The sequence below is a fragment of the Salmo salar genome, chromosome 18, assembly GCF_965601325.2.
Source record: "Salmo salar chromosome 18, fSalSal1, whole genome shotgun sequence".
Taxonomy (NCBI): domain Eukaryota; kingdom Metazoa; phylum Chordata; class Actinopteri; order Salmoniformes; family Salmonidae; genus Salmo; species Salmo salar.
The window spans coordinates 17,053,636-17,079,883 of NC_138308.1; the positions used below are offsets into that span (position 1 = coordinate 17,053,636).

General features: G+C 42.3%; 1 protein-coding gene across 1 annotated transcript; it reads right to left on the reverse strand.

The window, feature by feature from the left end:
* Positions 1-1,257: 1,257 nt before the first annotated feature.
* On the reverse strand, positions 1,258-22,504 carry si:dkey-191g9.7 (uncharacterized). Its single transcript, XM_014154536.3, has 3 exons — positions 22,210-22,504; positions 10,132-10,725; positions 1,258-5,164 (listed from the first exon to the last, which is right to left on the reverse strand). Exon 3 carries the CDS (start codon positions 5,153-5,155, stop codon positions 3,674-3,676), a length of 1,482 nt encoding a protein of 493 aa, XP_014010011.1. The 5' UTR covers positions 5,156-5,164; positions 10,132-10,725; positions 22,210-22,504; the 3' UTR covers positions 1,258-3,673.
* Positions 22,505-26,248: the final 3,744 nt, after the last annotated feature.

Consider the following 26,248-nt stretch of genomic DNA (forward strand, 5'->3'; position numbering starts at 1 on the left):
AGCTGTTGGAGTTCCTGCTAGCCAACCGACGGCCCACCGGCCACCTCAACCAAGTCTAGCCGGCAACCAGTAGGTACACACACACACACACACACACACACACACACACACACACACACACACACACACACACACACACACACACACACACACTGGTCTCTGCCCCTGCAGTGGTCTGTCAGCCAACCAAGAGAACACATTCCATCTGTCAGAGCTGTGTCAGATCTTGTGGACCAATAGGCAGCCTGTAGGACCTAGTCTGGCCCAACCTCTACATCGGAGTGAGTATGTTGTGTGTGTGTGTGTGTGTGTGTGTGTGTGTGTGTGTGTGTGTGTGTGTGTGTGTGTGTGTGTGTGTGTGTGTGTGTGTGTGTGTGTGTGTGTGTGTGTGCGTGTGTGTGTGTGTAGAATTATAGTTTATAGAACAGTATGTGGCTCGTGATAAAGCCCTGTTGTCATCTCTGGGTATCACACACATCGTAAACAGTACGAACGGCTGTCACCGGATCATCACTGGCTCAGGTTACTATAGCAACCTGCCGGTGGAGTACTATGGTGTTGTCGAGGCTCCAGATGATACAGAGTTTAACCTTCATCCTCACTTCAACCCCCACTGCAGATTTCATTTATACCACCATGACGCAAGACGCTGAGTGCAGTCACAAACACACACATACACCGCTCTGAAACAAAATGGTTATTAAGGTATAATACTATGTATGTCCTGGAGTCAAGGTGTTTGTCCACTGTGCTATAGAACAGTTTCATCAGACCAAACTCTGGCTTCCTGTACCAACTCATACAGCTGGACCTCCTCCTCAGGAGCAGAGGACACACACACGTGCACACACACACACACACACACACACACACACACACACACACACACACACACCATGCAGTTTCATTTAAAGGGGCAATCTTCGATTGGTAAGTATTTCATTTTATTTATTTATACTGATGTAAAACCATTGATTCTTAAGGAAAATAACGTATAAATGCCTCCTGAGCTTAGTTCAACTGTTGTGCGCCATCAGAACCCAAAATAGAAGCTTGTTTTACTCCCATGATTGTAAATGAACACTGTATAGCCTCAAAACATGGTTCAAACTATCATTTTGATATCATGCATGGTCAATGGTTACATTTACCAAGCTCTCAGTTGCAGATTGACCCTTCCGTAGTATAAAAATATTTCTAATTTTGTGAATTTTGCCACTCCAGTGACATTGATTCTGATAACTTTACAGAAAGGTAAACGATGAGAAAAAAACATTTTTATTTGTAGTGACTGCGTTAGTGTTACACTCTGACAGTAGTGTCACCAGAGGTTAGTTTAGGCTCAGAAATACAGAGGGGAAACAGTTTCCTAGATGTAACCACCACAAACTTAATCTAAGATACTTTATTGCTGATATCAACAGTAGCCTAGAACACATTATCTGAGACATACTGTATATTGAACCTTCATTTGTGGTATTACTGGGTTTGCCAAGTTACAAATCGACTTACATTGGACATAACCATCAGTACAGATGACCATCAATACAGGTGGTTGTGTTTTAAAGACTTGATAACAGCAGTAATATTCTACTGATAAGGACTTCTATTTAACCTGCCTTCTAGTCTCACGGCCTCCAATACAAACCCAACAATACTGAACAACCTGTGCTGTGACCTGAAATGGCAACTTTGTGATTATTACTAAAGCAGGATAAATGAATTGTAATCAAATGATACTGTAAAAAAAACAAAAGAGCCCTTTAATGCCGATCTTGGTCATTATTTAATACACAATAATAACTTTCTTCAACATTATACAACTGGTATCATGATTAAACAGTTCTTCCTGCATTGTAGCAACAGTAAAAAGCTACTTTAAATCAGGTTATAACACCTGTTGTGTTTGTTGTGATTGGTCAAAATCTCTTCGCAAATGCAATATGTTGTAAATTACATACTTGACAGGTTTATCAAACTTTCCGGCTAGTTGTAACTCATCCATTTTACAATACCAATACAGTACATTGCTATGGCACAGTAAATTGACAAGATACTGTTACAGTAGTGATAGAATTCAGACTCAGAGTAGAGGTGTGGGTCTTTTCAGTGATTGTTATTTGATAAACAACATGACTGTTTACTTGTTAGTAGTTAACCTTTAACCCTCTGGTTAGATATATGACTAAAATAATTATTTGTCCACAAGTCCACAAGACAATCACCACGCAGAACATATACATGAAAGCACGTGTCAAACTCATTCCGCGGAGGGCTGAGTATCTCTCAGGTTTTTGCTCCTCTCTTGTACTTTATTGTTTAATTAAGGCCACTGATTAGAAGGAACTTTGTTGTCTAGGTCTTAATTGACAGGGAAAACCAACAACCAGCAGCCAGCCCTCCATGGAATGAGTTTGTCTACATGGCATTAAAGGGTCAAACGCAACAACTGTTTATATAAGAGAAGTTGAAAAATGGAATGAAAAATGTATTCACAAACAGGCCATTTCACCTATTGTTATGTGCATTAATGTATTGTATGATGTGATGAGATGTTTACGTTCTTGATAAACATTCTCCAGTCTGTTAACCCTTTCTGTATGTCCCGGTATTCTCCTCTGCATCACAGTGTTGCATGAATCATCTGAGGTCAGTTTAAGTCTTGCTCTATGCTAGTCTGATGACGTACTGTCAATTCAGCATTGTGTAAACTTTTCTAGATATTCTATGTGAATACGGAGCGGTAGAGGTGTTTGTGAAAAGGTATACATTTCTGTGGTCTCTACCATGTGCTAAATCATATACAGTGTGGTATCCCAGGTCTACCCCAGGGGATGGTAATAGAGGGGAGGTACGTGAGGCGACGTTGGCTCCCTCTGCTGGGAATACGGGAGCTGGGCACCCCGACACGGACAGCTAAGTGGAGGTAAATAGAGGAAAGTGCCAACCAGCCGTGATGGCACACCGCGGGAGAGAAGGGAGAGAGACGGACACCAGAGAAGAGAGAGACGGAAGACCGAGCAAACCTAAGTTATTTTTTGGGATATATTTATTTTCTGTCATAAGTAAAGTGGTTTTTCGGACTAAAGCCTCCCTGTCTCTGTGTCAATCGCTGCACGCTCAACCCAACACCCCACAGTTTACCACAACATGTTTCAAACATTCACACAGAATTTGACTAAATAATAGAATCAGAAATGAGAGGAAGATAGACACATATTTCTAGCCGTAGTGGTTCGAAGTCTGGTGTATTGGAGCTTTCTTTTCCTACACTGTGTTTATACCTTTTAGCATGTTCGTTTACAGAAACCCCTTGTTCAGATCAAGTTATTCCCCCCAGTAAATAACTCATTCTTAAATGAGTAAGAAACCATTATATCACTTTGTATGACTGTTATGGCAGCACTCTGTTCTATCACTTGGCATCTACGGTGATGATGGTAGGTACCGTTACCAATAAAATCCATCCAAATGGAACCTTTCACTGTCTTTCCATTCACCTCTTTCAGCAGTATGATGGTAGGTTCTTGTACACATGCCATGATTCTGACAGCCACACAGATTCTCTTAATCCAGAGTGGTCACACTATCTCTGGTGTACTGGAGTCACATTTGATGTGTAATAAAGCAACAGCCATCTTGACCATGAAACGTGGTGTTCAGGTTTCCCCTCTCAGTCCACGGCGGTGCTGGAGCGTGCGCAGCAGGCTGGGGTCCTGATATAGCCCAACACTCCGCTCATCTTCCTCCAGCCACCGGCACCACCGCTGCTCTTCCTGGATGTAGCTGTATCCTGGCGGGACAGCTTGGCAGTGCGGCCAGCAGTCTCCTTGATCTGCAGCTCCAGGTGCTTTTGGATGGCCAGGCCCAGCTCCTCAGGATCCACAGAAGCCCCGTACACCTCCCATGTCATCCCTTCCGCATCCCACTTCACCTCCTTCACCGGGGGTTTCTGGGACGTGTCCGTCTCATTCCTGTTCTCGTTCTTGTTCCCGTTCTCATTCCCGTTCTCCTCCACCAGGCAGACCTGGGGGAACACGTGGGCCGGACACGTCTCGTGGACCTGGCCTGTCTGCACCCCCACGTCCCTGAGCTCCCTGGGGGACATCATGGTCCCTGTGTCCCTGGTGGCTCTATTGTTGCTGCTCATACAGCTATATTCCTGAATGTCCTGCTGCAGGGCTCCACTAGGGTGTAGAGTGTTGGCCCAGGAGCAGTTGAGGTTGCAATTGAGGTTGCAGCATTGCAGCAGGCGCTTGGCATCCAGCGCTGTCTCGCTGACGGAGGACATGAGGCGAGGGAGGGAGAGGAGGGTAGGGGGGTGGCAGTATGCCGCAAACGTGTCCTTCAACGTCCCGTGGGGGTGGACGAAAGTGCAGTAGCAGATGGCCTCCTCACATGATTGTAGGCGTTGGGCCTCACCGCCGACCTTAGCAGCTGTGTTAGAGGGGCTAGGGGCACCAACCCTGACACACCCGGCCTGAGGCTGCTGTGTGGGTCTGCCTCCCCCGCCGTTTCCCCATCTGCAGGCAGTGGGGTTGGTTGTGGTTGTATTGCCGTGCTGGAGCTGGACGGGCTGCTTGCAGGCTAAGGTGGAGAGAGCCTTACGAGAGGCATCCTGGGAAAGGTTGTCTCTCCCTGGGCACGAAGGGCAGTTGGTTTCACTGTGAGGTGGGGGGGCAGGGACCTCCCTGAGCATGTGGAGGGTATCTGAGTAACTCCTCTGGACAGGCAGCCTGGACAGATCCAGTCCTCCCAGGTCTCTCTGTGATGATGATAAGGGGTGGGGCGCCTGGCTCTCTCCGAAGGCTGATAAGGCTTGGTGACCATGATTGGTGACGCCCTCCTCGTGGTGATGGGCTGTGTGAGGGCGGACAGCATTCCTGGGGTCCACTCGGTCAGATGTGTGCGGTTGGATGTTGTGCTGGACGGCCTGAGAAGGCCCCTGTCTGCCTGTTTCTCTGTCTCTTTGGGAGCAAGGAGCCGTATGCTCACTGGAGCCCTTCCTGAGTTCCTCCTGCCTCAGAGGACCTGTCAGCCCATCTGTGGAGCTCTTAGAGAGAGGTAGGAGGGGGTCGGTGCAGAGGGCAGAATCAGGGGAAACACTGCCCCCTGGTGGGTATAGTGCTGACACGGGATGCCCACTCTCTGCCATGGGAAAGCCCTGGAACACAATGGAAACAGACAGGGACATAAGCTCTTATTTATGTCAATGGGAGCTTACTGTACATAGTCTATGCATGAGGACTCCCTGATGAAACCAGTGATCTGGTACTATGCTAATTGATTCATTATGAGACGACTCATCATCCTGCTTGGAGCTAGTGTACTGTAACAACAGACTTGACAGCTAGAATTTCAATGTTTTTTAAATAATTGAAGTCAAGTCTAGCCCAAGTGTTTTGACACGTTATAGGAAAACTCCACACCAAAACTATCTTTTGGTATTTGTTTCATTAGTTCATGTTGACATAGTCCCAAAATGTTTAGCATGTCAGCAGTCAAGTTTGTAAGATATATAGTCTTCAAAATACAGAAATACAGCCTGTATAATGCGTTTTGTAAATTCGTACACATTGTAAATATGAAAATGGAATGCATTATTTCAGAACAGGACCTACTGCTTGCATATCAATATATTGACGTTTGCGATGATGCAAAATAGGATGCTAAATGCATCTTACTGGCTATATGTCTGTATTTTGAAAGTTATTTATCTTGAAAACTTGTTTGCTGACATGCAAAACATTTTGGGACTGTATCAACAATGGACTAATGAAACAAATACCAAATTATATATATTTTTTGCTCATCTCTGTATACCCATCGCAAGACCCACTAGTTGATGCTTATTTATAAAACGCTCTTAGGCCTCACTCCCCCCTAGCTGAGATACCTACTGCAGCCCTCATCCTCCACATACAACACCCGTTCTGCCAGTCACATTCTGTTAAAGGTCCCCAAAGCACACATCCCTGGGTCGCTCCTCTTTTCAGTTCGCTGTAGCTAGCGACTGGAACGAGCTGCAACTAACCCTCAAACTGGACCATTTTATCACCATCTCTTCATTCAAAAACTCTCTTACTGACACTTGTGGCTGCTTCGCATGGTGTATTGTTGTCTCTACCTTCTTGCCCTTTGTGCTGTTGTCTGTGCCCAGTAATGTTTGCACCATGTTTTGTGCTGCTACCATGTTGTGCTGCTGCCATGTTGTGTTGCTACCATGTTGTTGTCATGTTGTGTTGCTACCATGCTGTGTTGTCATGTGTTGCTGCCATGCTATGTTGTCTTAGGTCTCTCTTTATGTAGTGTTGTGGTGTCTCTCTTCTCGTGATGTGTGTTTTGTCCTATATTGTTATTATTTAAATGTTCTTTAATCCCAGCCCCTGTCCCTGCAGGATACCTTTTGCCTTCTGGTAGGCCGTCATTGTAAATATGAATTTATTCTTAACTGACTTGCCTAGTTCAATAAAGGTTAAATAAAAATAAAGAAATAAAGAGTTACGAAGTACAATCACATCTGTTACACCATGAGCAGACTGGTCAGGTATCCCTCACTAACAGTGGCAGAGATTAGCCCGTCAGATTAGGTCTGGATCAGCCCCTCAATGTTCCATAAGATTACAGGAGAAACACGGGATTGTCTGTGTCTTCTTTGAGAACATTAAGTGATGTCTCCAATGTAGCCTCTCTAAAGCTTTGGTACTGGATGTGTGAACTTGTGACATGGCGTGATGATACGATGTCGGCTACAGTGCTAAACCTCGGTCACATAACCTTTAAGTCAAATACCCTTATACTGTATACAGGAAACAGGTTTCACTTAACCAACAACAAGCTTCCCAACACAGGAATGATGATTAAAAGGATGTTTTGCTCAATCTATTAACATGTATTTATTTTTGTATGTATTTTTTTTCTTGTATTCATTCAGGGGAGCCCAATTGAGACCAGGGTCTCATTCTCAATGGTGCCCTAAGAACAAACAATTCACAAATCATCATGCTAATTCAATAAAACAGCAAAAAAATCCACTACAAGATACAGCAGTTACAGACACACTACATTTCACAAAGAAATGATTTCAACCAAAACACACTCAACCCTGAGTGAATTCATTCCTCATCAGTGTTCTAAACTGCCCAATTGGCACCAGGGATTCAAGATGTAATGAGGATTGTAAATGATTCCAAACATGGGGGGTGTTAAAACAAGGGACCTCAAGTTAATCAACCTTGTGAATGGGTTTGGTGCCTCATATTTTTCCACTTTAACAGAGAAGTGAGTTGGAAACTTCTGCAGCATAGCTTTGTAAACAAAACTGAAGAAATGAAGTGATCTACAGGAATTTAGAGGGGTCCAGCCGACCTTCTGATAAATGATGCAGTGATGAGTATTTAACCTGTTACCTGTGATAAAGCGAAGCGCACTATGGTAGAGCATCCAGGCGTTTTAGAGTTGTGGTTGCTGCATTCTGATAAATGCTGTCACCGTAATCAAGAGCTGGCAGGAAGGTTGCCTGTACAACCTGCTTCCTGCTGTTCAGGGAGAGATAGAATTTATTTATATAAAAGAAGCCTACTTTATTAAACTTGCTGATATGAAGAGAATTATATCAATCTTGCAACATAGACAACATAGGTATGACCAGGTGTCTGGTCAGAGTTCCTGACATATTGTACTGATCTTAAATCTGTCATTTCTGTCACGCCTGCACCCGCTCTCCCTCTCTGGCGCTCGAGGGCGCCAGGCTGCCCTTCATTATGCACAACTGTCACAATCATTATGCGCAGCAGCGCTCATTGGACTCATTTGGACTACTTCCCTTTGTTGATTGCCCCATCTATAACTGTCTGCTTCCCTGTTTGTTCCCTGTGTCTGCATTAATGTCGTTATGTGTTTTTGTCCTGACGCTGTCCTATGTCCGTCACCGTTAATTGTTCACTCCCTATACCTGCTTCTTGTCTCTACCAGCATCGACCCTTACAATTTCTGTTTTTTTTGGTTTGTTTCTGTTTTTCTGTGGCTTTATCCAAATTGTATTCTTATTTAGACTCTTGAAATATTTGTTCTATGCAGCCAAAATGTACCCTTAACATGTAAATGTAATTACGCTCCTGTGTAAGACAGCAAAGATACGCTGTGTATGTACGGTACATGTTCTTTATGTGCTCTTCAATAAACGAAGCCTACTTCGTAATTAGCTCATCCATTTTTTAAAACCTCACATTGTCAATCCAAAAGCCTAGATATTTATAGGCGGGAATCTGCTCGCTGAGAGAACCATCTGAAATATTTCTGCGAGAATTAGAAAACAACGTACATTTCGTTTTTCCCGCGTTAATGTACACATTTGAAATCAGCAAGGGCTTTCTGCAAGGCAACAAAATCCGATTGCAGCTCCAACATAGCCTGGTCAGCAGTAGGATCAACAGCATACATAACGGTGTCATCTGCATACAGATCAATGTTACAGGTTTTGGCAGATTAATATTATTGATATAAATAGTAAAGAGGACCGGTCACAATCATCCCCTCCAGGACACCTTTAGTGATATTGACTTGACACCATCAGAAAGCACACCATGTCCTTTTCTGACTGCTCCCAAACCACTTGCGAGACATCTGGCCGAGTCCCATTTCAGACAACCTTTGAATGAGTAGGGGATGGTCAACAGTATCAAAGGCCTTGGATAGGTCTTTAAATAAGGCAGCACAGTGATTCCTATGATCTATGCAATTTAACACTTCATTTAAGACAAGCATAGCTGCTGAAAAGGTGCTATGTCCTGGTCTAAAACCAGACTGGTACACATTAAGAATAGAATTTGAATTGGACCTTTCTATATACCCTTCTAGGGGCTTTTTAAAATTGTGCATTTCATTCACATTTAGTGTCTTGTTATTCTACTTCACATAAGAGGCCTCTAGGGTCAGTTTAGCTTTAAAAGCATCACCAATGAGCCTGCTCTACCCTGGGAGCCTAACGCCCCATGGTAGCTCTCCATTCCACCCCAGTCCCATGGTACACCTCCTCATTAGTAACGTGTAGGGGCTCTGTGGGCTTTACAGACTGAATAAGAAACCAGTTGCAACAACATGAACAGTCTTTTTGGGATAACATGCATGACATGCATGATGGTCTCTGTGCGTTGTTCAATGTATTTCTTGAATTAATCTGTTTTGAGAGCTCAAGGCTGAATGTTTTCACAGTCAATTACAACATTATGTGTTTGTCTAAGTCATTTAACATTGTGCAATGGAATCACTGTAGGGCCTGGTGTCAGTGGGCGAGCTGATCTGAAGTACAGAGCACAGGATAACACTTTTTGGATAGTCCATCTGTAGATGCTCTACAGACCATCTACAGACGATCAGTAACATTTCAACTATCTACTAAACCCTAGACCTTACCCTAACCTTAACCCTTACCTTAACCTTAACCTTAGCAAGCAGTTGCTTATGAACAGATAGTCACACTTTATTTGGATAGGGGTAGTCAACTAAGCACAGAGGCACAACAAGTCATCTGTCTCCTATAAATTGGTTACATCTAAGCTGGTTAAAAGCAGAGGTTAGGTCACTTCTGAAAATAGACAAAGCAGGCAGATGATATGGCCTAAAGGTTTAGGAACATGCGGCCAGTCAGTAATAAAGAAAGGAATGCCAACACTTTTCCCACTGACACCAGAACAAAACACCTGATGAGTGGTAGTCTGAAAATAGAGGTGTGAGAAGTCAGGTAAATGCATTAGTTGCCTTTTTTCTTTTTACATAAATGCTTCAAATATTTCAGAATGTACCTCACGCAATGCAACAACTGGATATTCCTACTACTATGCTATAGACACACCTAAACAATAATAATGCCCCAAGTATCTGAAGTGTGTATGAGACCAGGGCCAGATGGTGACTGACTCACTCACTCAAGGCCTGCATTCATTTTTTCCCCAAAATAACCTGCAAGTAAAATCCCCCCCCCCCCCATCCCCCACTTCCAACCATGTACACACACACACACACACACACACACACACACACACACACACAACAACAACATTTCTACACCTCTGGAATGCAGAGATTTCACTTTTTTCATCCTGAAAGGTCTCTGTTGTAACCCCTGCTTACCTTTTAGAAAAAATCTAAGATCCGTGCCTTATGTTCCTCTTCTTTATTTACTCTCTCTCTCTCTCTCTCTCTCTCTCTCTCTCTCTCTCTCTCTCTCTTTGTGTCAGAGTCCAGTTATCCCCCAGGATCCCAGGATAAACCCCTGTTTGTCCAGGTTGTTTGAAAGGAAAGGAAAGTGGTTCTCAACAGGTGACCTCCTCTCGCCACGCACCATCCACAGAGCCCTCCCTCCCTCCTCCACAGTCTCTTCCTCCTCTTCCTCCTCCGTCCCTCTATCCTGGCCGGGAACAAGATGGGGCAAACCTTGAGATAATCCTCTCTTTCATCTGATTACAAATGAGAGGCTGCACTTGCGAATCTTCAAATCGTATCCCAGGAGAGAGGGGTAGTGTGTGTGTGTGTTTGTGTGTGTGTGTGTGTCTCTATATGTGTGTGCGACGGTGTTAGAGATCGGTGGTGGTAGTTGTTTGGCTCTGTGTGTGGTGGAGAGGGGGATGGCAGATAGGACTAGGGAATTGGATGAAGAGAGGGGAGGGGGAATGATAATGAGGAGATGCTCAGTCAGGCAGACAGCTTCATTGCCACTCCATCCACCTGGAAGAGGAAGAGAGAGAGAGGAAATTGCATGAATGAATGCTCTGGCAAAAATAGGTTTGATGGCGAAAAAAACGCCCCCTCACACAGACATTCTGTCTCTCTTGCATCCTCCTCTCTCTCTCTCATCCCCCCTCTCTCTCTCTTCCTCCTCTCTCGCTCCCTCTCTCATCCCTCTCTCTCTCTCTCTCTCTCTCTCTCTCTCTCTCTCTCTCTCTCTCTCTCTCTCTCTCTCTCTCTCTCTCTCTCTCTCTCTCTCTCTCTCTCTCTCTCTTATCCTCCTCTTTCTCTCTCATCCTCCTCTCTCTCTTGCTCCCCACATACACACACACACACACACACACACACACACACACACACACACACACACACACACACACACACACACACACACACACACACACACACACACACACACACACACACACACACACACACACACACACACACAGACAAATTATTTCAACTCCTACCTCACCTACTCCCTGACACACTCCCCATCACTCTCGACCGCTCTCCATCACTCTGTCCCTGTTGCTATGGAAACTGCAATACTCAATGGGACCCGGATGAATGTTCATTTTCTAAGTTGCTGGGTGGCGACAGACAGTGAAAACATGTCCACCTGGAATTGACAGTGCTCATAGTTGTCAAGTTACAAGAGAACAATGTGATTTTAAGTCTACTTCTTCTGCATGGATGTCACATGCCATGGTACTGTATGTCCGTCTTTGCATGACAACGAATGAAAAGCATGAATGTAATTTGCTTGAGATGGCATATTAAGATGAAAAGTAATGGGAGTATGGGAGTATTGTAGTACTATGTGGTAGAATGGATTAGATAGCTATGACATTATAAAACAGTATTTATTGTAATTCAGAAGGTTTCCCTTCAGCACAGATCTAGGATCAGCTTACCTTTCCCAAATCATAACCTTAACAATTGGGAATGCAAAACTGACTGTAGATTAGTATCCAGGGGCAACCAACATACTATATCCTGCTTTGATAACATGAGAGTCAGACACTCCTGGACAACATTCAAATGCAACAGTGTGAGTCCATTGGCTGTGCGAGAGGAGGGTAAAGATCAGGGGATGGGGACCTTCAGTAAAGGACCTATCCTCACCACGATAACTGGTGAAAAATACAGACAGAGAGGGTGTTTGATTGGAAGACAGAAAATGTGTGATCAAACATAACGCAGTCATGACAAAGCCTGTCAGACATATCAAATGTCCTTGTTTGGGATATTGTAATTGTACATGGAGGGTCAAATTAAATAATTATATTTATCTAACAGAGGGAACAAAAGTGACCTTTGATCTTCCTAATTAGCTGTGATCCTAATTAGCTAGTGCATGCTGCTGAGATAGATAACAAATATTGTTGTTTATAGTCCAGGTGATATGTGCCTAATTTTTTTCATAAAAGCATGAACATTTTCAGAAAGGGAGCCATCGGAAAAATGCCTCCTGGTGGTCGTTGCGGACTATTTTCTATTCTGCCATAACCGTACAATGTATTTTACTTTGTATTTGCTGAACCAAACATGATAACACAGAAAAGGTGATGTGTACACCTATGTTTTGATGGTCACGGATTACAATGTTGCCATGTACAACATCATAAATTGTTCAGATGATTATATACTAGTGGACCACCATGGTAAGCCATGGAAGAAAATCCAATAAAACTGCAGTTTCTGACAACGTTACACAATAGAATATCATGTATGTGGCATAGAAAGCCATACAGCTGCTGTCTTCTTGCCCCTGGTTATGAAAGTGGATACTGTGTGACGCTGCTTACATTTACAGAACACAGGAAGGGCATTTGATTGGTCTGCACCCAGGGAGCTCATAGGGTCATTTCATGGGCAGGTATGTACCTCAACTGATTGCTGGTCCCAAATGCCACTCACCACTCCTCAACTTATATTTCAGAACATTTTCATTTTTGAACACTTCACAATTCTCCTTTATGATGGCACTAGCAGTCAATATAACATCAATCAAGCTCATTTCGCGTCACATCAAAATCAATGAATACAAATGTTATTTACATAGCGTTTTTCACAACAATGATTTTCACAGAGTGTTTTACAACAACCCGGCTTAGACCCCAAAGAGCAAGCAGCAGCTATGTGGCAAATAAAGAAAAGATGTACACAGTAAAAGGTTGGAGTGTGAGCTGTGAGAAGCTGTCAATTTAGGCAAGAAAGTACAGCAGAGTACATCTGATCACCAGACAGTTGTTCATTTAGGCAAGACGAATTATAATAAGTTCATGGATGACCAACAGGGTCATAGTAGATCAGAGTGTACAATACCCTAGCCTGAGAGTTGTCTACATACGCGGACAAAGCATAAAATAGAACTGATTTGACATTGCTGTTATATAGGGGGTATTTGTTTTGAGGCTGCATTTATCAGATCTCCAGATGGGATGAGTTGGGCATATGCACAATGTGAGGTTTTTGGCTAAGTTTAGAGATCTTCCAGCTGGGAGAACAGGGTCCACTGAATATCTCTGGGTTTGTATGATGTGGTTTTGGTCATGATCCAGTCAATAGTAATAAGGAAGAGGATCTGAGAGATGATTGAACCGCGCAGACTTGCCCATAATGACACTGCATGCAAAGTGGTCAAAAAGTGTCCCTATGATTATAACAAGCTTGAATAGTATACCTTGATTAGTATTGAATCGATTAGTATATTAGTATATTGAATCGGATCTCAAGATCTCCTAGAGAGTTTCACCATGTATACTAGCAAAAGCCTTGAAGTCTATGAAGTGAGAATGGGGAAGTGGGGGGACCATACATCCTTGTCCCGTTCAGAATCCTGCTTGCTCCTGCCTTAGCTTGGTGTCAATGGCTGACTCCATACATTTTTGGTGATACAGAATCAAAAATGGTTGACAAAAAAATGGTTGATGGCATTACCCCCAAACGGAGCTTCAGTTTCCAGCATTATGTATAAAAAAAATAAAAAATCTATTTTGTACGTTTTCAGAAACAGCGATTTAATTTGATTTCTTTGCCATGGCTCAACCACGTTGACCATTATATAATAATTGAAACTGTTTATGATGATGTACTGGCAGTCATCCATATTCTTTTTCCCATTGTAATCATATGAAGGAAAATGGATTGACTGTCACGTCCTGACCAGTAAAAGGGGTTAATTGTCATTGTAGTTTGGTCAGGGCGTGGCAGGGGGTGTGTTCTATGTTAAATTCTAGTTTTCTAATTCTATGTTGTGTTTTTCAATGACCTCCAATTAGAGGCAGCTGGTTGTCGTTGTCTCTAATTGGAGGCCATATTTAAGTGTGTTTGTTTTCACTTGTGTTTGTGGGTGGTTGTTTCCGGTATAGTCTGTGCACCTTACTGGACTGTTTTTGTCGTTTGTTTTTGTTTAAGTGTTTTTTCCTTTAATAAATTAGAAGATGAGCACTTTACCCGCTGCATTTTAGTCCACTCCTTACGACGCCTATGACATTAACCAGCTATGGCAGAAATAAAATTGGCTGCCAAGAGGCATTTTTGTGATGGCTCCCTTTCTGAAAATATCTAGGACCCAAAACTATACACGTGTACTAAGTTTCATGCTTTTATGAAAAAGCTAACATCATTTTCACACATTGCCTGGACTAGCATTGTTAACAAGTCTTATCGAGGTGTGGAAAAGGGTTGCGTTTGATTGGATGGGCTTTGCTTGTGTGTCTGTATCTCAGTGGTTGTGATTGTTGTAGCGGGCCTTGGGGGGAGGGGAGGGAGGAAGAGTTATTATTAGGAGCACCAGTCTCATTAAGACAGACTGAACATCTGGAGGGGGGCTGTACCAGGGACATATAGGTGGGGATTAACGGTTCTGTTCAAAGAGTGACAGTAAGCGAGGGATGGAGGGTTGAGGCAGACCCATAGTGTGTTACCCTGCTGACCGACAACCTACACTGCTAAGAATGATGTCAGAACTCTTGTTACAATTATAGTAACAGTTTCAGGACCTGAATAGAATCAGACAGAAGGGGTAATGAGACAGATTGACAAATTGTCTGTTGAATTTCAGACTGAAATGAAATTAGATACACTATCATACAACCCTGCTAGGACAAGGTATCTCAGCAACAGCAATGCCCTAACATGGTTGTGTTATCTTCCCGGCATTGTTAGAGACAAGAAAGCCTGAGCTGCATGCATTCAGATATAATTACCGGCAGAGAAGAGCACTAAGAAAAAAACTGTCTGAAAAGAATATGAATGGCTGACACAGTCGGCTCAATGAATAGATCCCCTCTTAATCCCTGCACACACAAACAACTCTCCAATTCTTTATGCAAACTATCCGTGAAAATAAAAAAAATGACAAAAACACCTTTTATCAACAATGTCTGTGTATAAACAAACATTGGAGCAGGCACTGATATCCAAATAATGCTTTGTTTGAGTATGCCTCGTTCCCAACAACGACCGTCAGAGTAGTGGTTAGAGCGATTGAATCCCTGAGCTGACAAGGTACAAATCTGTCGTTCCGCCCCTGAACAAGGCAGTTAACCCACTGTTTCTAGGCCGTCATTGGAAATAAGAAGTTGTTCTTAACTGACTTGCCTAGTTAAATAAAGGTAAAAAAGTTAAGAAAATAACTAAAAAAGATATACACCATCTCCTTGGAGTTCCATTGGCCTGAAGCAAACACATAAGAGGTGCATCAGCAGTAAAACATCTGTGGTGTGAGAAACTCTACCAGGTAGTGCTGTAGTGTTGCACCCTCTACAACCACTGTGATTATTATTATCTGACCCTGCTGGTCATCTATGCACATTTGAACATCGCGGCTATGTTCTGTTATAATCTCCACCCGGCACAGCCAGAAGAGGACTGGCCACCCCTCATAGCCTGGTTCCTCTCTAGGTTTCTTCCTAGGTTCTGGCCTTTCTAGGGAGTGTTTCCTAGCCACCGTGCTTCTACATCTGCATTGCTTGCTGTTTGGGGTTTTAGGCTGGGTTTCTGTACAGCACTTTGTGACATTGGCTGATGTAAAAAGGGCTTTATAAATACATTTGATTGATTGATTGAGTAAGACTAGAAACTTTATAGCACTATTCAAGCATCAACTGTAGGCTAAACTTTTTCTCTTGGAAAGAGAAAACTACACATATATGTGCCCTAAACATTATCCGTCACAATAGGTAATTCTCCTTGGTCAAGTTTCACTTTACAACATTTTGCATATTCAGTAAAGCTGTTCTCCCCTTGGGGACAGTTTAATCTGCGGACCTGCACTTTAATATCCATATTTGTGTTCACGACAGCGAACAAAATGAAAGTGCCACATATGCTGCATTTGAGCTCTTGTGCTGTATACATATTGCATATACTGTATGACAGGGAGTGGAGAGGGAGTGGACTCGCAGAGTGGAGTAATAGTATATGGAATCAGTGATCATTTTATTACATTTTGCACAAGGAGGATTTTTAAAGATATATTTAAGTGTCACAAAACCGTTAGAATCAGAGGAGGAAGTAGGTAAAATTGACTGGTCACCTGTGCTAGATAGTGTAGGAGTAGACAGTGCCTGGGAAGTCTTTAAATGTAGATTCCTTGATGTGGTGAACGTGATGGCTCCCATTAGACGGGTCAGGGTAAAGCAGAGATCTAGCCCTTGGTTTAATCATGAGATTCTAGAATCTATCCAAACAAGGAATAAGGCCTTTAAAAAATGTAAGAACTCTCAAGAGCAGCATGATTTTGTCCTATATTAACGTCACAGAAATGAAGTACAGAGCAGGATGGATGAAGCTAAGAGGGGTTACTTTGCTGAGAAAATAACTGAGAACAAAAATGACCCTAAAAAAGCTTTGGAAATCATTTAAGGAACAAGGCTGTAGTAGTACTACCAAAAACAAACTAAACAGTATTGGACTGAACATCAAAGGGGAGATGATATATGATAAAGCAGAAGTTGCCAATGAATTCAACTATTTTTTTTACTTCTGTTGCCAGCAAGCTGGTTAGCAAGCTGCCCACCAGTTCTGGTTTGTATGGAAGCAACCAAGTCAAGAAGTATTATGTAGAGTTTTCTTCTGCAAAGGTAGCAACAGCCAAAATAGTCAGTATGCTGGCAGAGCTTAATAGGGTATGTGGGACGAATCGTCCCACCTACTCAACAGCCAGTGGAATCCCATGGCGCGTTATTGAAATACCTTAGAAATGCTATTACTTCAATTTCTCAAACATATGACTATTTTACACCATTTTAAAGACAAGACTCTCGTTAATCTAACCACACTGTCCGATTTCAAAAAGGCTTTACATGAAAGCAAAACATTAGAGTATGTCAGCAGAGTACCCTGCCAGAAATAATCAGACACCCATTTTTCAAGCTAGCATATAATGTCACATAAACCCAAACCACAGCTAAATGCAGCACTAACCTTTGATGATCTTCATCAGATGACAATCCTAGGACATTATGTTATACAATACATGCATGTTTTGTTCAATCAAGTTCATATTTATATCAAAAACCAGCTTTTTACATTAGCATGTGACGTTCAGAACTAGCATACCCACCGCAAACTTCCGGTGAATTTACTAAATTACTCACGATAAACGTTCACAAAAAACATAACAATTATTTTAAGAATTATAGATACAGAACTCCTTTATGCAATCGCTATGTCCGATTTTAAAATAGCTATTCGGCAAAAGCACATTTTGCAATATTCTGAGTAGATAGCCCAGCCATCACGGGCTAGCTATTTAGACACCCAGCAAGTTTGGCCCTCACCAAACTCCGATTTACTATTAGAAAAATTTGATTACCTTTGCTGTTCTTCATCAGAATGCACTCCCAGGACTTCTACTTCAATAACAAATGTTGGTTTGGTTCAAAATAATCCATAGTTATGTTCAAATATCCTCTGTTTTGTTCGTGCGTTCAAGACACTATCCGAAGGGTGACGAAGGGTGACGCGCCCGACGCGTTTCGTGACAAAAAAATTGTAAATATTCCATTACCATACTTCGAAGCATGTCAACCGCTGTTTAAAATCAATTTTTATGTGATTTTTCTCGTAAAAAAGTTATAATATTCCGACCGGGAAACCCTGTTTTATTTCAAAGATGAAAAAATAAAAACATGGTGTCGCAACGTGCACGCGCCTCAGTCTCATTGTTCTCTGATCGACCATTATCCAAATGCGCTACTGTTTTTCAGCCAGGACCTGCAAAGACATCATTCAGCGTTTTGCCGCCTTCTGAGAGCCTATGGGAGCCGTAGGAAGTGTCACGTTACAGCAGAGATCCTCAGTTTTCAATAAAGAGAGTGTAGAAGCCCAAGAAATGGTCAGACAGGCCACTTCCTGTAAGGAATCTTCTCAGGTTTTTGCCTGCCATATGAGTTCTGTTATACTCACAGACACCATTCAAACAGTTTTAGAAACTTTAGGGTGTTTTCTATCCAAAGCCAATAATTATATGCATATTCTAGTTTCTGGGCAGTAGTAATAACCAGATTAAATCGGGTACGTTTTTTATCCGGCCGTGCAAATACTGCCCCCTACCCTAGAGAGGTTAAATGATCCAAAGCCACAGGCCTGGATAATGTTCCTGCAAGGTTTCTTATAGATTCTGCAGAGCAAATTGGCCCTCGTATTACGCATATCGTTAATCTCTCTCTTGAACAGGCACCTTTCCCAGGGACATGAAACAAGCTAAAGTTATACCTCTGTATAAGAAGGGGATAAAGTCTGACCCTGGGAATTATAGGCCTGTATCTATCCTCCTGTGTAACATCAAAGATCCTGGAGAGAATTGTACATGAGCAAATGTATGAATATGTTAACAAACAGGGTCTAATGTACGATTTTCAGTCAGGTTTTAGAAAAACATACTCCACTGATTCATGTCTACTTTACTGGACTGACTTCATCAGGAAAGGGATTGATGAGGGAAATCTGTGTGGAATGGTACTGCTTGACCTACAGAAGGCCTTTGATACAGTTAACCACTGTCTCCTAATCTCCAAACTGGAGGCACTGGGGTTAAGCAGTATCACTCTAGGCTGGGTAAAGTCCTATTTATCAGGAAGGGAGCAAGTAGTAGAGGTTAATGGTTCACTGTCTCAGGCAAAACCAATGAGTTGTGGCGTTCCGCAGGGGAGCGTGCTTGGGCCTCTGCTGTTTTTATTGTATATTAACGATATGAAAGATGCTTGTTCTTGCGGTCTTTTTCTTTATGAGGATGACTCTACACTTCTGGTGTCTCACAAAAGTAAAACTATGTTGGAGAGCATACTTAACACAGAGCTTACTAACATTAGCAAATGGCTTGGAGATAATAAGCTATCTCAGCACTTTGGGAAAACTGAAGCAATTATTTTTGGATCCAGACCTAAATTGTGTAGGTTGTCTGAAATCAGAGTGGAGTTAGGGTGTGAGGTGCTGACTACTAAAACCTCTGTTAGCTACTTGGGATGTATCCTTGATGAAAGCTTGGGAGGTGTGAGCGTGGCCAATAAAGTGCTAGGGAAGGTTAATGCCAGGACTAAGTTTTTGGCTAGAAAGTCCAAGCTGCTTGATAAGTACTCATGAAGTGCTAGCTACTGCCCTCATTCAATGTCATTTTGACTATGCTAGTACTTCTTGGTTTGGGGGCTTATCTAAACTTATGAAGGGGAAGCTTCAGATAGCCCAGAATATGCTGATCAGGGAAGTATTGAAGGTGAGTCCACTTACTCACATAGGCAGGAGCTGCTTTCAGGAACAAAACTGGCTGCCTGTTGAGGCTAGGGTGTCCCAGATTAGACTAGGTTTGGTTAACAGGAATATTTACGGTCCTGCGCCAAGATATCTAAGTGTTTTCGTGTTAGGGATGCACACAATCACATCACCAGAGCAGGTGTTGCTGATGTGTGCTTATACAGGTTCAGGAGTAATGCTTGGAAAGGTACTTTCTTGTATACTGGAGCCTCAGAATGGAATGAGTTGCCTCTGCACATAAAAACAACGTTCTCTCTGGGCAGCTTTAAAAATAGACATATAAAATATGTTTGATGTCTTCTGTGCCTATATGAATAACCCTTATGATGTAACTGGAATGATGAGATAGATGTTCTTCTTCTCTGTTTTTGTTTTATTATTTCACTGCCATACTGTGTTCGATCTTGTCTAGCCATCTTGTCTCAAGAGGACCACAATGGAAATAAGTCCCAGACTTTATTGTGTGTAATTCTCTATGATTTTATTCATGTGCATGTATGGCTTTTTCAAGTTTTATGTGTGCTTGTTTTTTAAAATGGTCGAATTAATAAACTAAAACTAAACTAAAGGGGTTCCTGAACTTTTTTGGCCTGCGAACCAATTTTGATATTACACCAAAAAAATGTACACACCATGTCAAAAATGCGGCCAATGTTTACTTTTTTTTTTATCTATAAGTCTATTACAAATCAGTCTGACTTTTTACAGTGTTTCAATCTGAAAGAAGTAGGATTTGAAGTGACTGAAATGCATCAGAAAGGTATTGGGAAATTCAGAAGATCATCAGGCAATAATTCTGTAAGATCTTCTATGTAGAAAAGAACATCCTCGTTGATGATGTTATTTTCCCCAGTCTGCTTTAGTGCCTGGTCTTGTCCACTCTGTTTTAATGAGTCCTGCGCAGCTTGTGGGCATTGTAGAGGGAAACATGCGTGTTCCTTAAACACCATTTTAAAGTTAAACTTCTCGTTAATCCAACCACAGTGTCCGATTTCAAAAAGGCTTTACGGCAAAAGCATACCATTAGATTATGTTAGGACAGCACCTAGACAAGAAAAACCACACAGCCATTTTCCAAGCAAGGAGAGGCGTCACAGAAACCAGAAATAAAGCAAAAATTAATCACTAACCTTTGACGATCTTCTTCAGATGACACTCCCAGGACTCAATGTTACACAATACATGTATGTTTTGCTTGATAAAGTTCATATTTATATCCAAAAACCCCATTTTACATTGGCATGCAATGTTCAGAAATGTTTTGCCTCCAAAACTTCCGGTGAATGAGCACATCAATTTACAGAAATACTCATCAAGTGTTATGCATAGAATTAAAGATAAACTTCTCGTTAATGCAACCGCTGTGTCAGATTTCAAAAAAGCTTTACGGCGAAAGCACACCTTGCAATAATCTGAGTACAGTGCTCAGTCACAAAAACAAGCCATACAGATACCCGCCATGTTGTGGAGTCAACAAAAGTCAGAAATAGCATTATAAATATTCACTTACCTTTGATGATCTTCATCGGAATGCAGTCCCAGGAATCCCAGTTCCACAATAAATGTTTGTTTTGTTTCGATAAAGTCCATATTTATGTCCAAATACCTCCTTTTTGTTCGCGTGTTCAGTTCATTATTCCAAATGCAAAATGCGCGAGCACTAAGTTCAGATGAAAAGTCAAAGAAGTTCTATTACAGTTCGTAGAAACATGTCAAACGATGTATAGAATCAATCTTTAGGATGTTTTTATCATAAATCTTCAATAATATTCCAACCGGACAATTCCTTTGTCTTTAGAAATGAAAAGGAACTCAGCTCGCTCTCACGGCTGCGCACGTGACTGAGCTCATGACATTTTGCCAGACACCTGGTTCAAATAGCTCTTATTCTCTCCCCATTCACAGTAGAAGCCTGAAACAATGTTCTAAAGACTGTTGACATCTAGTGGAAGCCTTAGGAAGTGCAATATGACCCCACAGACACTGATAGGCAATCACTTGAAAAACTACAAACCTCAGATTTCCCACTTCCTGGTTGGATTTTTCTCAGGTTTTCGCCTGCCATATGAGTTCTGTTATACTCACAGACATCATTCAAACAGTTTTAGAAACTTCAGAGTGTTTTCTATCCAAATCTACTAATAATATGCATATCCTAGCTTCTGGGCCTGAGTAGCAGGCAGTTTACTCTGGGCACGCTTTTCATCCAGACATGAAAATACTGCCCCCTGAAAGTCTTATCTTTCAGTGATGGGGTCATAATATTTTGTAGCTTAAACCATTCAAAAGATAGAGTCACATTTGTAGGAAGAAAACAGAAACCACTCTGTTTATTACAACCACATCTAGCGGCTGCCAGAGGTTACTGAGGTAACCCCGGTTCTGTGAACCAAGCACATTTTTAAAAGGGTTTATTTCAGAGTTTCTATCACAACCCCATGTTTGGGAAATGCTGAAATAGGACATAATTACGTGCACATAAAGGAACAGGACCATATGGTAATGGGATATACAACACACATACAACACACATACAACACAGCAAAACATTTGACCTGTTGGACACTTTTTGAAATTCTTATCTGGATTCAAACCGATAACTATCTTATACAGTATAACCACCTTTCACCAACTGAAGAACATACAAAGCCATGCAGGTATGTGGTAATTGGACAAATTGTAACTTGTCCTGTCCCATTTCATGTATAGTATTACCTTCATATTACAGTGTCAGATCTGTGGTGTTCCAGTGCTCCTCTCTGGTTTCTTCGTTCTCTTGTTGTTTTAGCGACCTCTGCATTAGCCACAACACCCCACTCTGACTGTGGGGCTCACACCTGATCCTGCGAAAACTGTGGATTCAATGTAGAGCGTATCAGCAGTTCCAAAGTGCACTGTTGTTCATTCACAGGTGCTTTTTAGAGCTCAGTTCCTTGTTTTCTGGCCCTGCAAACACGCCTACGCACACAACCCTGAGACACGTCTACTCTACAGTATATCTGCATATTCAGTTTCACACACAGACTCACCTTGACCTAGAATGCATTCCTAAGCCCATTTGTTTTTCCTATTCTGGCTTCAAAGTTCACACTGCCTGATAGAAGGAATCTGCATAGCATGCATGATTCTCGTCTGATGGCACTGTTTCATTTTGAAACCTAGGATGACATTATGAGCTGAAATAAAGGAATTCAGATCAAAAACTGGCAAATTATATTACATTGCAAGTTGCAGTATGCAGATTCTACAGTGTGACTCCTCATAAACCATAGATATTGAATGTGTTTTTATTGCGGGTTGCTTTGACACACTTTATCTACACCCTTCAGATTGACAGTAGAAGTTGGATCATCACCTATAAGATGCCATGGCCTGTAATCAACTGAGGTCAAAGGGCGAGGATCAACAGCACCAATCAAAATTGAGATTAAAGCCATGGAGCTACAATAGACAGACAGTATACAGATGTAGGTTCTGAATTTGATCACTCTGTTTTACATAAAGGATTTACATACATTCACTGAAAATCTGTACTAACACAAGGTTAAATTAACAGTATTGCACTTTTCATGTAGCCTAATTTAGGCCAGCTGACTAACCACCAATCAAGCAACGTTACATTGGCGGAAAAGAGTGAATGGACTCACTAAACATTCAAATCCTTTTGCTGCGGGATTATTTTTCTGCGACAATACTGGTCAAAATTTTAATCCTACACCTGTACATAGCGGACAAAAATGATAACCCAGCATTTGTGTTTACCACAGGAGGTGAGGGATCACATACAAGCGTCTTCTGTTTGACCTTCTTTAGATTTACGCTTGCTAAGCCGCCTATGTGAGCCACCATTTCTATTGGGCACAAAATAATCTGAAACACAACCAAAACAAACAGCAAATGCATCCAACAACTTTGTAGAGTCACAATCTTGATGAAATCATTGCGCACTAGGCATATGGGACAAATACATTTTTATAAATCTTTTGACTACTGTAATACACGTATAAGTGAATTTGTCCTAATACTTTTGGTCCCCTAAAATGGGGGGGACTATGTACAAAAAGTGCTGTAATTCCTAAACGGTTCATTCACCCGATTTGGATGAAAATACCCTCAAATGAAAACTGTTTGTCTGCACTTTAACCTCCTAGTCATTGTATTATTTCAAATTCAAAGTGCTGGAGTACAGAGCCCCAAACATATATATGTGTCACTGTCCCAATACTTTTGTAGCTCACTGTAGCTTCCACACAGGTCTCAAGTGACAGGGTTTGTCCTTGGTCTCTGTTAAGTGGGTCTTGCATTTATACAATACATCCCACAGTCTCTTTGTAGGGAGAAGAGGATTTGAGGATGATGTTGGGTAAAGGGTAAGACAGAATATTATCCCTCTGTTGACTCAGAGTTGTCTTTTTATCTGTGCAGATCACTATGTGAACAACCTTGAGGGCCACAAGTCAACATTTTCCAAATGTTACCTGATGCTGCTGAGAGACTTTCTCTGCACATCACTGGACATCACTCAGAATTCCTGTCTGTCTAGTGCTCAGAGTTTCTGGGGAAAGCTCTGCTAGAGGACATAGAAGATGTAGGAGTCATATCATTTCTATTTATTTATTAGAGCCTGAGGTGCTGTCTGAGATCTGAATTCTCTTAAAACATGATATACGAATGACATTCAAATATGCAATTCATACACTTCCATAGATAACTTGGTATACTGTGGTATGCATACAGTGTCTATCAAATCAAATCAAAATCAAAATGTTTTGGTCACGCACACATGGTTAGCAGATGTTAATGTGAGTGTAGCGAAATGCTTGTGCTTCTAGTTCCGACTATGCAGTAAAATCTAACAAGTAATCTAACAAATTCACAACAACTACCTTATACACACAAATACACACAAATGTGAAGGGATGAATAAGAGTATGTACATATAAATATATGGATGAGCAATGGTGTGCGGCAAAGGCAAGATGCAGTAGATGGTGTAGAATACAGTATATACATGTGAGATGAGTAATGTAGGATATGTAAACATTATTAAAGTGGCGTTATTTGAAGTGACTAGTGATACCTCTATGTAAACATTATTAAAGTGGCATTATTTAAAGTGACTAGTGATACCTTTAAGTGGCCAGAGATTTGAGTCTGTACTGTATGTTGGCAGCAGCCACTCAATGTTAGTGATGGCTGTTTAACAGTCTGATGGCCTTGAGATAGAAGCTGTTTTTCAGCCTCTTGGTCCCTGCTTTGATGCACCTGTACTGACCTCGCTTTCTGGATGATAGCGGGGTGAACAGGCAGTGGCTCGGGTGGTTGTTATCCTTGATCATCTTTTTGGCCTTCCTGTGACATTGGGTGCTGTAGGTGTCCTGGAGGGCAGGTAGTTTGCCCCCAGTGATGCGTTGTGCAGACCGCACTACCCTCAGGAGAGCCTTGCGGTTGAGGGCGGTGCAATTGCCGTACCAGGCGGTGATACAGCGCGACAGGATGCTCTCGATTGTGCATCTGTAAAAGTTTGTGAGTGTTCTTCAGCCTCCTGAGTTTGAAGAGGCGCTGTTGCGCCTTCTTCACCACGCTGTCTGTGTGGGTGGACCATTTCAGTTTGTCCGTGATGTGTACGCCGAGGAACTTAAAACTTTCCACCTTCTCCATTACTGTCCCGTCGATGTGGATGGGGGGTGCTCTCACTGCTGTTTCCTGAAGTGCACGATCATCTCCTTTGCTTTGTTGACGTTGAGTGACAGGTTATTTTCCTGACACCACACTCTGAGGGCCCTCACCATCTCGTCGTTGTTGGTAACCAGGCCTACCACTGTAGTGTCATCTGATAACTTTATGATTGAGTTGGAGGCATGCATGGCTAGGCAGTCATGGGTGAACAGGGAGTACAGGAGAGGGCTGAGAGTGCACCTTTGTGGGGCCCCAGTGTTGAGGATCAGCGGGGTGGAGATGGTGTTTTCTACCTTTACCACCTGGGGACGCCCCGTCAGAAAGTCCAGGACCCAGTTGCACAGATGGGATAGGGCAGTGTGCAGTGTGATGGCGATTGCATCATCAGTGGACCTACTGAGGCGGTAAGAAAATTGGAGTGGGTCTAGGGTATCAGGTAGGGTGGTGATAGGGTCCTTGACTAGTCTCTCAAAGCACTTCATGATGACAGAAGTGAGTGCAATGGGGCGATAGTCATTTAGTTCAGTTACCTTAGCTTTCTTGGGAACAGGGTCAATGGTGGCCATCTTGAAGCATGTGGGGACAACAGACTGGGATAGAGATTAGTTGAATATGTCCATAAACACACCAGCCAGCTGGTCTGTGCATGTTCTGAGGACGCGGCTAGGGATGCCGTCTGGGCCGGCAGCCTTGCGAGGATTAACAAGTTTAAATGTTTCACTCACGTTGGCCTCGGAGAAGGAGAGCCCACAGGCTTTGGTAGCGGGCTGTGTCAGTGGCACTGTATTTTCCTCAAAGTGAGCAAAGGAGTTGTTGAATTTGTGTGGGAGCAAGACGTCGGTGTCCGCGACTGGGCTGGTTTTCTTTTTGTAATCCGTGATTGACTGTAGAACCTGCCACATACGTCGCGTGTTTGAGCCGTTGAATTGCAACTCTAGTTTGTCTCTATACTGACGATTTGCTTGTTCTGTAACGGTCGTTGTACGTCATGGACCAAGGTGCAGCGGGTTGAGTGGTCATCTTAACTTTATTGAACACAAACGAAACAAAACAAGAAACAAAACACATAAATCAA

What these genes read in the sequence shown, in the direction of transcription:
- si:dkey-191g9.7 (XM_014154536.3), bottom strand. Translation starts at nt 5,155, where the DNA reads ATGGCAGAGAGTGGGCATCCCGTGTCAGCACTATACCCACCAGGGGGC.